Source organism: Manis javanica, chromosome 5, assembly GCF_040802235.1.
Source record: "Manis javanica isolate MJ-LG chromosome 5, MJ_LKY, whole genome shotgun sequence".
NCBI classification, from domain to species: Eukaryota; Metazoa; Chordata; class Mammalia; order Pholidota; family Manidae; genus Manis; species Manis javanica.
In genome coordinates, this window is record NC_133160.1 from 164,785,862 (window position 1) to 164,797,955 (window position 12,094).

General features: G+C 37.3%; 1 protein-coding gene across 2 annotated transcripts in view; it reads left to right on the forward strand.

Moving 5' to 3' along the window:
- Positions 1-12,094, forward strand: part of RAB28 (RAB28, member RAS oncogene family) — a 107,041-nt gene that overhangs the window by 88,513 nt on the left and 6,434 nt on the right. For both annotated transcript variants that reach the window (XM_036990798.2, XM_036990795.2), the window contains exon 6: positions 1,768-1,845. In XM_036990798.2, the coding sequence (XP_036846693.2) occupies positions 1,768-1,845 (78 nt within the window). The remainder of the gene's footprint in view (positions 1-1,767; positions 1,846-12,094) is intronic.

Here is a 12,094-nt window from a genome sequence, read left to right on the forward strand (position 1 = left end):
ACCTTCCTCTCACTTGATTTAGTTGCAGCATATAAAACAGCCCACCGTACTCCACTCTTCGAAGTACCGTCTTGACTGTCTCCCAGGATACTACACCTCCTAGTTTTCCTCCTACATAGTTACTCTCTTTCAGTCTCTTTTGCTGATTTCTTCTTATCTCTCCAACTTTCTACATATTGGTGCCCAAGGATCTCAGTCCTTGGATATCTCTTTCTAAACATATTCCTCTAGTGACCTCATCTCATGGCTTTGGCCAGACCTCTTCCCTGAACTCCAGAATCATATATCCAACTGGGTGCCCAGCATCTCTGCTCAGATGTCTAATAGGCAGCCTCAACTTAATTCAGGTCCAGAATCGAATGAGCTCTTGATATTACCCCCTCAGATCTCTTAGTTTTCTCTGCTTCAGTAAATGGCAAACCTTCTACCAATTGCTGAGGCCAAGAAAATTTTGGAATCATCCTTGATTCCTATTTCTTTCACTCCCTACATCTGTCGATCATCAAGTCCTGTTGATTCTTTATCCAGAATCTGGTGACTATTTCTTACCATCTCTACTGCCACCACTTTATTTGAAGCCTCTATCATTTCTTTCATTGGTGTTGGTGCTGGGTTCTTTTTTTGCATATGCTTGCTCTTCTGTAATGAGTACTCAATACAACAACCACATTGACCCTGTTAAAAAAGTCACACCAAGCCACCAGGGGATCTTTGTTCATACTTGGGATAAAAGCTTAACTGCTTCCAGTAAGCTACCCCTTTTTTGTGTTTGTATCTCCTAAACATCTTTGCTCATTTTCCTTTATAATCTTCCTCTTACTTTCCATTCCACCATGCTACCTTCCCATTTTTCCATGAACATGGACCATCTGTGAACTATTTTACGTGCTTTTTAGGGTACAAATGATATAAGCCTTTCAGGAATATGTATCTCTTTTGGGTTATAAATCAAAATTAAATTTGTGTATCTGATAAATATTCAGTAAGTAAATCATGAGATAAGTAGAGATAAGAATATGACAAGACATTTATGAAGCAAAGACAAGTTGTACATTATAGTCAATGTCTGGATTGGAGCTCTAGGAATCATAGTGGGTCCAGCATAAGCTAACTGTGTATGAAAGGCTGTTTATAGAAAAGTATTTGTAGATTTTAACTTACAATGAAGTATATTGCTCCAGTAATGGAATATAGTGTTGTTCCTTTATTCTAAACTGATACAATACAGCAAAGACTACTACGTTGTTTTGTTTGAGATAAGGAATTTATTGAAATTGATTAAAGCAATAAAAGGGTTGGAAAGTCAGAACTCTTAAGATAGGCTAAAGCCAGATCAAAAGACCAACATGGATTGGTGGTGAAAAACCCAGTACTAAACTATAGACTAATTATTTTCATTTTCTTCAGGACTTATAGGAGTTTGTTATGCTGGTAGGGTTTGTTTGTTTCTTTGCGTTTGTTTTTAATGTAGTAGCAGTAATTAATTGTCTTATGTTAACTCTTTAAAAATGTAAGTTTTTAGGGATAAATGTGTATGTTTAGGCCATTTCGGTAAATCGCATAGATTTTCAAGTTATGGTTTAAAAATTTTTTAAACTATTTAAACACTAAATACATTGCTGTATTTGACAAAGCTATTTTTATAATAATCTGGTACATAATATTTTTGCAATTCTTACTGTTTGTCATTTTTTAGAAAGTTCAATTTATTTGAAGGTAACTAAGTGTGCCTGTTTTAAATCATGTAAACCTATTTTTGTTATGTAGGTCTTCCTGTGTTTTCAGAAAGTTGCTGCTGAAATCCTTGGGATCAAGTTAAACAAAGCAGAAATAGAACAGTCACAGGTGATTGTATTGAACTTTTTATTCTAAAAACACAATTTGTTTCTTAAAAGACATTAATTTTGACTCCTAAATCCCTTCACATTTATGCACTCTGTCCATATCCCTAAAAGCCTTAGAAATAGATGGTGTATGTGGATCAGTGTTTATTGCAGAAGATGGAGGATGTTAACTTTTTGACAAATTCTGATACCCTTCATTCTTCATTTTGTCCTCTTTGTTGGAAAAGTGAAATTAATATAATACAAATTTCATCAGTGGTTAAGTAATGGGTTAAGGTGCTGACCATATACCATATTGATTTATACTTCTTTATTTAAGTTCTTTCAGGATTAATATACAATATTCTCTTTATATTCCATACCAAATCCCAGATATTTATCAAAGTTTAGTTTTAGAGTTTATTCTGTTTGGCATCTTTAATGTTTGCTTTGATAAAATTTTTTCAAATGTTTTGAAGTCTGTGCTCTCTGTTCTCAAATCATCTACTATAATGATATTAATTTTTGATGTTATTTTATTGTTAATGGTATTAATTATTGAGGGTTTCTGAATTTTTTCACTATTCCTAGATAATTCTCTGATACTAATAAACATAAATACCAAAAGGCAAGCATTTAAAAATACCACTATGATAACACACCAGTTCACATGTTTGATAGAATGAAAAACAAGAGCAAGAGGCTATAATCTAAAGTTAAGCTTCAGAAGTGGTTTGTTCAGAAGCAACAAATAAATTCCATTTTTTCTCAATCCCTTCCACTCCACCCCCACTCCATGCAGCTAAAAAGGTATACTTATTTTTTCTCATCCTTTAATTTTTCTATAATTCTGTCAGTGTTAATTGTGTGTTTTATTTTCATGGTCATTCTGTGTGTGTGTGCGTGTGTGTGCATGCGTGTGTGTGTGTGTGTGTGTGTGTGTGTGTGTGTGTATGTGCATGTTTTAAAACAAGCAGAGCAAGTATCAACTGAAAATTGTTATACTGATGTGGCTTTCTAGAACTTAATTACAATATTTGGAACTCTGGAAATCTACTACTTTTATTTCTCATTATTCAAAAGACATTTATTTCAGCACTTACTATGGCCAGGCAGAGTAAGATATTTTGTGCTGTGTTAATTGCTCCCAGACATATAAAAATAATTACTTGGTTTTGGCTTAGGAGGACAGATTCAAGAAAGTCACTGTGCGTTGCTTTATTGCACAGAACTTAGCAGATCCCAGAGGTCAAGTGATTCCTCTGCTTTTTAGCTTCTCTCTCTCTTTTTTTTTTTTAGAGGGCATCTCTCATATTTATTGATCAAGTGGTTGTTAGTTCTCGTCAGTCTCCAGTCTTCTGAAGCATAACGAACAAGTTCTTACATGGTGAACGAATTCTTACATAGTGAATAAGTTCTTACATGGTGAACAGTACAAAGGCAGTCATCACAGAAACTTTTGGTTCTGATCACGCATTATGAACTATAAACAATCAGGTCAAATATGAATATTCGTTTGATTTTTATACTTGATTTATATGTGGATCCCACATTTCTCCCTTTATTATTATTATTATTATTATTTTTAATGAACTGCTGAAGTGGTAGGTAGATGCAAGATAAAGGTAGAAAACATAGTTTAGTGTTGTAAGAGAGCAAATGTAGATGATCAGGTGTGTGCCTGTAGACTATGTTTAGCTTCTCTTTTTAAATGATGTTTGTCTCTTAATTACAGTCCATAAATGATTATTAAACAGAACCAAATGTTTGTTGATCATATTTATGTGGTATAGTGGTGAGTCTAGAAATATTTAAAGGAAATTCAGATACAGTTTTTGCCTTCAGTGAAGAAAATTAATATATGTTAAACACTGAGTTACCTCATTTAACCTTCACAATTGCTCTGTGGGGCAGGTGGCATTTCTCATGATGAGAAAACTTAAGACTATGGAGAAATTAAGTTATTTGATCCACCAACCTGTGGTTAGGCAGTGGTGATTCAGGGCCTGTCTGGTAGCAGTGCCCCTACTGTTTCCATTCTACCATCATGGGGAAGGTTTACTGGGCAGTCTGAAGTCGGGGGTAAGGAAATGGGTGAGAGAAGTTGGCATGAACAAATTGAAAAGTTTAGGTTGTATTTTAAGAAGAGTAGTTTGGTTAAAATAAATGGCCGTCTGTGTTGGAATGTGAAAGGAATTTGAGAAAGATTGTGGAGATTTATGAGTGCCAAGTTGATGAATTTTATCTCACATATTGACAGTGGGAAATAATTTTTTAGGCAGAGAAATGAAAGCAGTTTTTAGACAGGATTAATCTAACAGGATTTTTGGTATATGGTTGCTTGGGAAAGAGATTGAAGCAAGGAGGCTGGGTTACTGCCCTCGTGTGATAAGGACCAGAAGCAGGGTAGAAGGGAAAGAGTGAATGTCAGAGACATTTTGAAGAAAAATCAATACAGTTCGTGGAATGAGTGGATAGAGGAGAGGAGAAGATTTCTCGCCTAGAGGAATGGAGAAAGGGGAGACCCAGTGATGGGCAGGTCATCCTGGAGGAGGTGTGCTGGTGTCTCACAGGCAGCACCACTGAGAATGAGCTCTGTGCAGTGCTGAGCTCCACGGGCGTCAGATTCAGGGTTAACTCCGAGATGGGGGGCTTAGACAGTTTTGAAAGTCAAAATTTTAAGGAAGCTTTATTAATATTCTTAGCTCGCTCTTAGTTACAACAACCAAAAAGTTAATATTTTGACTTCTAGGCGTATTTTAACTGAAGAGGTATCAGATGTGTTTACTACATGGCTCTCTACCCTCTCTGCACACCCTACCTTGTTTAATAGTGCCCCCCATTAAACTGAAGTTTAATTCAGTTTCAGTTTGTTGGTGGAATTTACTTTGAATTCATTCATTTGAAGATGAAATCAAGCTACTGGAGGCCTCCACTATTATGTTTGCCAAAATGCTTGGTGTAGGGAAGCCTTCTCCTCTCCAGAACCTAATGAATTTGCTGCCTTTGCCAACTAAATTGATTTCACAATTAACATTTCTCATTGGAAACATTTTTGAAAGTTCAATTTTTTTTATTTTGTTATCAATGTACAATTATATGAACAACATTATGGTTACTAGACTCCCCCTATTATCAAGTCCCCACCACATACCCCATTACAGTCACTGTCCATCAGCGTAGTAAGATGCTATAGAGTCACTACTTGTCTTCTCTGTGTTATACTGCCTTCCCCATGTCGCCCCCCCTACATTATACGTGCTATTCGTAATGCCCCTCTTTCCCCCCTTATCCCTCCCTTCCCACCCATCCTTCCCAATCCCTTTCTCTTTGGTAACTGTTAGTCCACTGTTGACTTCTGTGAGTCTGCTGCTGTTTTGTTCCTTCAGTTTTTTCTTTGTTCTTACACTCCACAGATGAATGAAATCATTTGATAATTGTCTTTCTCCATCTGACTTATTTCACTGAGCATAATATCCTCTAGCTCCATCCATGTTGTTGCAAATGGTAGGATTTGTATTCTTCTTATGGCTGAATAATATTCCATTGTGTATATGTACTACATCTTCTTTATCCATTCATCTACTGATAGATACTTTGTTTCCATTTCTTGGCTATTGTAAATAGTGCTGCGATAAACATAGGGATGCATATGCCTTTTTGAAACTGGGCTTCTGCATTCTTAGGGTAAATTCCTAGGAGTGGAATTCCTGGGTCAAATGGTATTTCTATTTTTAGTTTTTTGAGGAACCTCCATACTGCTTTCCACAATGGTTGAACTAATATACATTCCCACCAGCAGTGTAGGAGGGTTCCCCTTTCTCCACATCCTCGCCAACATTTGTTGTTCTCTGTCTTTTGGATGTTGGCCATCCTAACTGGTGTGAGGTGATATCTCATTGTCGTTTTAATTTGTGTTTCTCTGATGATTAGGGATGTGGAACATCTTTTCATGTGCCTGTTGTCCATATGAATTTCTTCTTTGGAGAAGTGTCTGTTCCGCTCCTCTGTCCATTTTTTAATTGGCTTATTTGCTTTTTGTTTGTTGAAGTGCCTGAGCTCTTTATATAATTTGGATGTCAACACCTTATCAGATATGTCATTTATGTATTTATGTATATTCTCCCATACTGTAGGATGTCTTCTTCTTCTACTGATGGTATCCTTTGCTGTATAGAAGCTTTTTAGTTTGATATAGTCCCACTTGTTCATTTTTGCTTTTGTTTCCCTTGCCTGGAGAGATATGTTCATGAAGAAGTTGCTCGTGTTTAGGTCCAAGAGATTTTTGCCTATGTTTTTTTTTAAGGGTTTTATGGTTTCATGACTTACATTCAGGTCTTTGATCCATTTTGAGTTTACTTTTATGTATGAGGTTAGACAATAATCCAGTTTCATTCTCTTATATGTAGCTGTCCAGTTTTGCCAACACCAGCTGTTGAAGAGGCTGTCATTTCCCCATTGTATATCCATGGCTCCTTTATCATATATTAATTGACCATATATGCTCAGGTTTATATTAGGGCTCTCTAGTCTGTTCCATTGGTCTATGGGTCTGTTCTTGTGCCAGTACCAAATTGTCTTGATTACTGTGGCTTTGTAGTAGAGCTTGAAGTCAGGGAGTGTAATTCCCCCCACTTTATTCTTCCTTTTCAGGATTACTTTGGCTATTTGGTGTCTTTTGTGGTTCCATATGAATTTTAGAACTATTTGCTCCAGTTCATTGCAGAATGCTTTTGGTATTTTGACAGGGATTGCATTGAATCTGTAGATTGCTTTAGGCAGGATAGCCATTTTGACAATATTAATTCTTCCTATCCATGAACACAGGATGTGTTTCCATTTATTGGTATTCCATTTAATTTCTCTCATGTGTGTCTTGTAGTTTTTAGAGTATAGGTCTTTCACATCCCTGGTTAGGTTTATTCCTAGGTATTTTATTCTTTTTGATGCAGTTGTAAATGGAATTGTTTTCCTGATTTCTCTATTGGTTCATTGTTAGTGTATAGGAAAGCTACAGATTTCTGTGTGTTAATTTTGTATCCTGCAACTTTGCTGTATTCCAATATCAGTTCTAGTAGTTTTGGAGTGGAGTCTTTAGGGTTTTTTATGTACAATATCATACCATCTGCAAATAGTGACAGTTTAACTTCTTCTTTACCAATCTGGGTTCCTTGTATTTCTTTGTTTTTTCTGATTGCTGTGGCTAGGACCTCCAGTACTGTGTTAAATAACAGTGGGGAGAGTGGGCATCCCTGTCTAGTTCCCAATCTCAGAGGAAATGCTTTCAGCTTCTCGCTGTTTAGTATAATGTGGGCTGTGGGTTTATCATATATGGCCTTTCTTATGTTGAGGTACTTGCCCTCTATTCCCATTTTGCTGAGAGTTTTTATCATGAATGGATGTTGAATTTTGTCGAATGCTTTTTCAGCATCTATGGAGATAATCATGTGGTTTTTGTCCTTCTTTTTGTTGATGTGGTAGACGATGTTGATGTATTTTCTTATGTTGTACCATCGTTGCATCCGTGGGATGAATCCCACTTGATCATGATCGATGACCTTTTTGATGTATTTTTGAATTTGGTTTGCTATTATTTTGTTGAGTAGTTTTACATCTGTGTTCATCAGGGATATTGGTCTGTAATTTTCTTTTTATGTGGTGTCTTTGCCTGGTTTTGCTATTAGAGTGATGTTGGCCTCATAGAAGGAGTTTGGGAGTATTCCATCCTCTTCTACTTTTTGGAAAACTTTAAGGAGAATGGGTATTAGGTCTTCACTAAATGTTTGATAAAATTCAGCAGTAAAAGCATCTGGTACAGGGGTTTTGTTCTTAGGTAGTTTTTGATTACCAATTTAATTTCCTTGCTGGTAATTGGTCTATTCAGATTTTCTTTTTTTTCCTAGGTCAGCCTTGGAAGGTTATATTTTTCTAGAAAGTTGTCCATTTCTTCTAGGTTATCCAGTTTGTTAGCATATAATTTTTCATGGTATTCTCTCATAATTCTTTAGATTTCTGTGGTATCCTGATTTTTCCGTTCTCATTTCTGGTTCTATTTATGTGTGTAGACTCTCTTTTTTTCTTGATAAGTCTGGCTAGGTGTTTATCCATTTTGTTTATTTTCTCGAAGAACCAGCTCCTGCTTTCATTGATTCTTTCTATTGTTTTGTTCTTCTCGATTTTATTTATTTGCTCTAATCTTTATTATGTCCCTCCTCCTATTGACTTTGGGCATCATTTGTTCTTCGTTTTCTAGTTTCTTTAATTGTGAGTTTAGACTGTTAATATGGGATTATTATTATTCTTTCCTGAGGTAGGCCTGTATTGCAATATACTCTCCTCTTAGCATGGCCTTTGCTGTGTCCCACAGATTTTGCAGTGTTGAATTATTGTTGTCATTTGTCTCCATATATTGCTTGATCTCTGTTTTTATTTGGTTATTGATCCAGTGATTATATAGGAGCATGTTATTAAGCCTTCAGGTGTTTGTGGGCTTTTTTCATTTTCTTTGTGTAATTTATTTCTCGTTTCATACTTTTGTGATCTGAGAAGCTGGTTGGTACAATTTCAATCTTTTTGAATTTACTGAGGCTCTTTTTGTGGTCTAGTATATGATCTATTCTTAAAAATGTCCATGTGCGCTTGAGAAGAATGTGTATCCTGTTGCTTTTGAGTGGAGTGTTCTGTAGATGTCTGTTACGTTCATCTGTTCTAATACGTTGTTCAGTGCCTTTGTCTCTTTACTTATTTTCTGTTTGGTTGATCTGTCCTTTGGACTGAGTGGTGTGTTGAAGTCTCCTAAAATGAATGCATTGCATTCTATTTCCCCCTTTAATTTTGTTAGTATTTGTTTCGCATGTGTCGCTGATCCTGTTTTTGGTGCATAGATATTTAGAACAGTTATATCCTGTTGTTGGACTGACCCCGTTATCATTATGTAATGTCCTTCTTTGTCTCTTGTTACTTTCTTTGTTTTGAAGTCTATTTTGTCTGATACAAGTATTGTAACTCCTGCTTTTTTGTCCCTATTTGTTGCATGAAATATCTTTTTACATCCCTTTACTTTCAGTCTCTGTATGTCTTTGTGTTTGAAGTTAGTCTTTTGTAGGCAGCATATAGATGGGTCTTGTTTATTTATCCATTCCATGACTCTATGTCTTTTGATTGTGCTTTCAGACCATTTACATTTAGGGTGATTATCGATAGGTATATACTTTTTGCCATTGCAGGCTTTAGATTTGTGGTTACCAAAGGTTCAAGGGTAATTCCCTTACTATTTAACAGTCTAATTTAACTCACTTTATGTGCTATTACAAACACAACCTAAAGGTTCTTTTTTTTCCTCCTTTTTCTTCCTCCTTCATTCTTCATATGTTAGGTATCATATTCTGTACTCTTTGTCTATCCCTTGATTGACTTTGGGGTAGTTGATTTTATTTTGCATCTCCTTAGTAATTAATTGTCTTACTTTGCTGTAGTTTTATTTACCCTGATGTCATCTATTTAGCCTTAGGAATACTTCCATCTATAGCAGTCCCTCCAAAATGCACTATAGAGGTGGTTTGTGGAAGGTAAATTCTCTCAGCTTTTGCTTATCTGAAAATTGTTTAATCCCTCCTTCAAATTTAAATGATAACCTTGCCAGATAGAGTATTCTTAGCTTGAGGCCCTTCTCCTTCATTGCATTAAATATATCATGCCACTCCCTTCTGGCTTGTAAGGTTTCTGTTGAGAAATCTGATGATAGCCTGATGGGTTTTCCTTTGTATGTGATCTTTTTTATCTCTCTAGCTGCTTTTAAAAGTCTGTCCTTATCCTTGATCTTTGCCATTTTAATTATTACATGTCTTGATGTTGTCTTCCTTGGGTCCCTTGTGTTGGGAAATCTGTGTACCTCCATGGCTTGAGAGACTATCTCCTTCCCCAGATTGGGGAAGTTTTCAGCAATTACCTCATCAATTATACTTTCTATCCCTTTTTCTCTCTCTTTTTCTTGTGGTACCCCTATTATGTGTATATTGTTCCATTTGGATTGGTCATACAGTTCTCTCAATATTCTTTCATTCTCAGAGATCCTTTTTTCTATCTGTGCACCTCAGCTTCTTTGTATTCCTATTCTCTAATTTCTATTCCATTTATCGTCTCTTCTGCTACATCTAATCTGCTTTAAATCCCTCCAGTGTATGTTTCATTTCAGATATGGAATATCTTAATCATTGAATCTCCATCTTAAATTTGTCCCTGAGTTCTTGAATATTTTCTTTACCTCCATGAACATGTTTATGATTTTTATTTTAACTCTCTTTCAGGAGGATTGGTGAGTTCAGTTTCATTTAGCCCTTTTCTGGGGTTTGTGAGATTTTGGTGTGAACCAGGTTCCTTTGACATTTCATTATTCTGTGTGGTGCCCTGTAGTGCCCAGAAGCTCTAGTCTCTGAAGGTGCTCAGCCCCTAGAGTGAGGTTGGAGGTTGTAGGGGAGCAGCGCTGGTGCCTGAGGGGGGGAAAGAGTTGTTTCCTGGTTCCCAGTGGCAGTGCCTGTCTCCAGTATCGGAGCCAGTGGGCTGAGCATAGAGGTGTGAGCCTCTACTGTTGACGTCTCTAGCTGTTGTAGGCGGGGCCTCCCTCTGTTGGCCTGATGGCAGTGCAGTGACTGCCATTTTGGGAGCAGCTGCCGGCATGCCAGGAGGAAGGCACAGAAGGCTGCATATCACAGTGGAGGGCTTCAGAGCTGAGTAGGCAGCCAGGGGGTTGGAGCGCCTGAAGATTCTGAAAGTTCTCAATCTGCTGGGCAGAGCGTGCCCAGACAACCTTTTCCACCTATCCCTTCTTCCACGCAGCAAGCTCCATGCTAACCCTGCCCCTTCCGCAGCCCTCTCGCTGCTAGGAAGCCTCTCGGACCACATGCCTGTCCTTTGTCCCAGAGCGGCCAGATGTGTGTCCCTGTCTTCCACAAGTGGCTGGAATCTCAGTCTCTCAAGCACTCTGCCTTTCCCAGCTCCCCAACCCCACCAACCTCCAGATCACCACACAATGTAGGTTTTTGCTCCAGAACAGCCCTCCAGGGCTGGGTGTTCAGCAGTCTTAGGCTTCCGCACTCTCCCCGCTCCATTTCTCTTCTTCCCGCTGGTGAGTTGGGGTATGGGAAGGGCTTGGGTCCCACCGATCAAGACTTTCTTACGTTACCCTGTTTTGTGAGGTCTGCTCTATTCGCGAGGTCTGTATGCAGTCTGGTGCAGCCTTCTTTCCTGTTGCTCTTTTAGGGCTGGTTATAATAACTATATTTTCACACTATATGTGATTTTGGGAGGAATTCTCTGTCTCACCTCTCTTGCCACTGCCATGTTGAATCTCTCTTGCAAGATTCTCTGAAAGTTCACTTTTTAAAAAAGTTTTCTAAGGATGTACTTGCAAGTTGCCTTGAGCACAGTGTATTGAACTGCACTTGACATATAACATTATGTAAATTTAAGATATATAATGTCAGTTTGATACATTTGTGTATTGAAATATGATTGCCATTGTAGCATAATTAGGAACTCTTATGTTATATAACTAACCTTTCTCTTTAGTAGTTGGAATAATTAAATTATAGTTTCTTAGCAAGTTTGATGATTGTAATACAATATTATTGTCTGTATTTACTCTCCTGTGCATTGTATCTTCAAGGCTTATTTACTATTTGTTTTAAGTTGTACCTTTAAATAACATCTGTTCCACCCCCACTCCATCCCCTGGTAACCACCATTTTATTCTCTGTTTTTACAAATTTGGCTTTTTAAAATTCCACATAGAAGTGATATCATACAATACCTGTCTTTCTCCGTCTGACTTACCTTGATTAGCCTAATGTCAACTCAAGGTCTACCCAGGCTGTTACATAGGGCAGGATGTCCTTTCTCATAGCTGAATAATATTCTGTGTGTACATGTACGACATCATCTTTATCCATTCATCTATTGATGAACACTTAGGTTGTTTCCATATCTTGCATACTGTAAATAATGCTTTTGCAGTGAACATGGGGGTACATATATCTTTTCAAGGTAGTGATTTTGTTTTTTTTGGTCAAATACCCAGAAGTGGATGGTTAGTTCAAATGGTAGTTCTATTTTTAATTTTTTGAGGAACCTCCCTACTGTTTTTCTCAGTAGCTGACCAGTTTACATTCCCAGCACCAGTGCACAGGGGTTTCCTTTTCTCCTATCCTTGGCAGCATTTGTTCTCAGTTGTCTTTTTGATGATGACCATTCTAACAGGTGAGAGGTGATAGCCC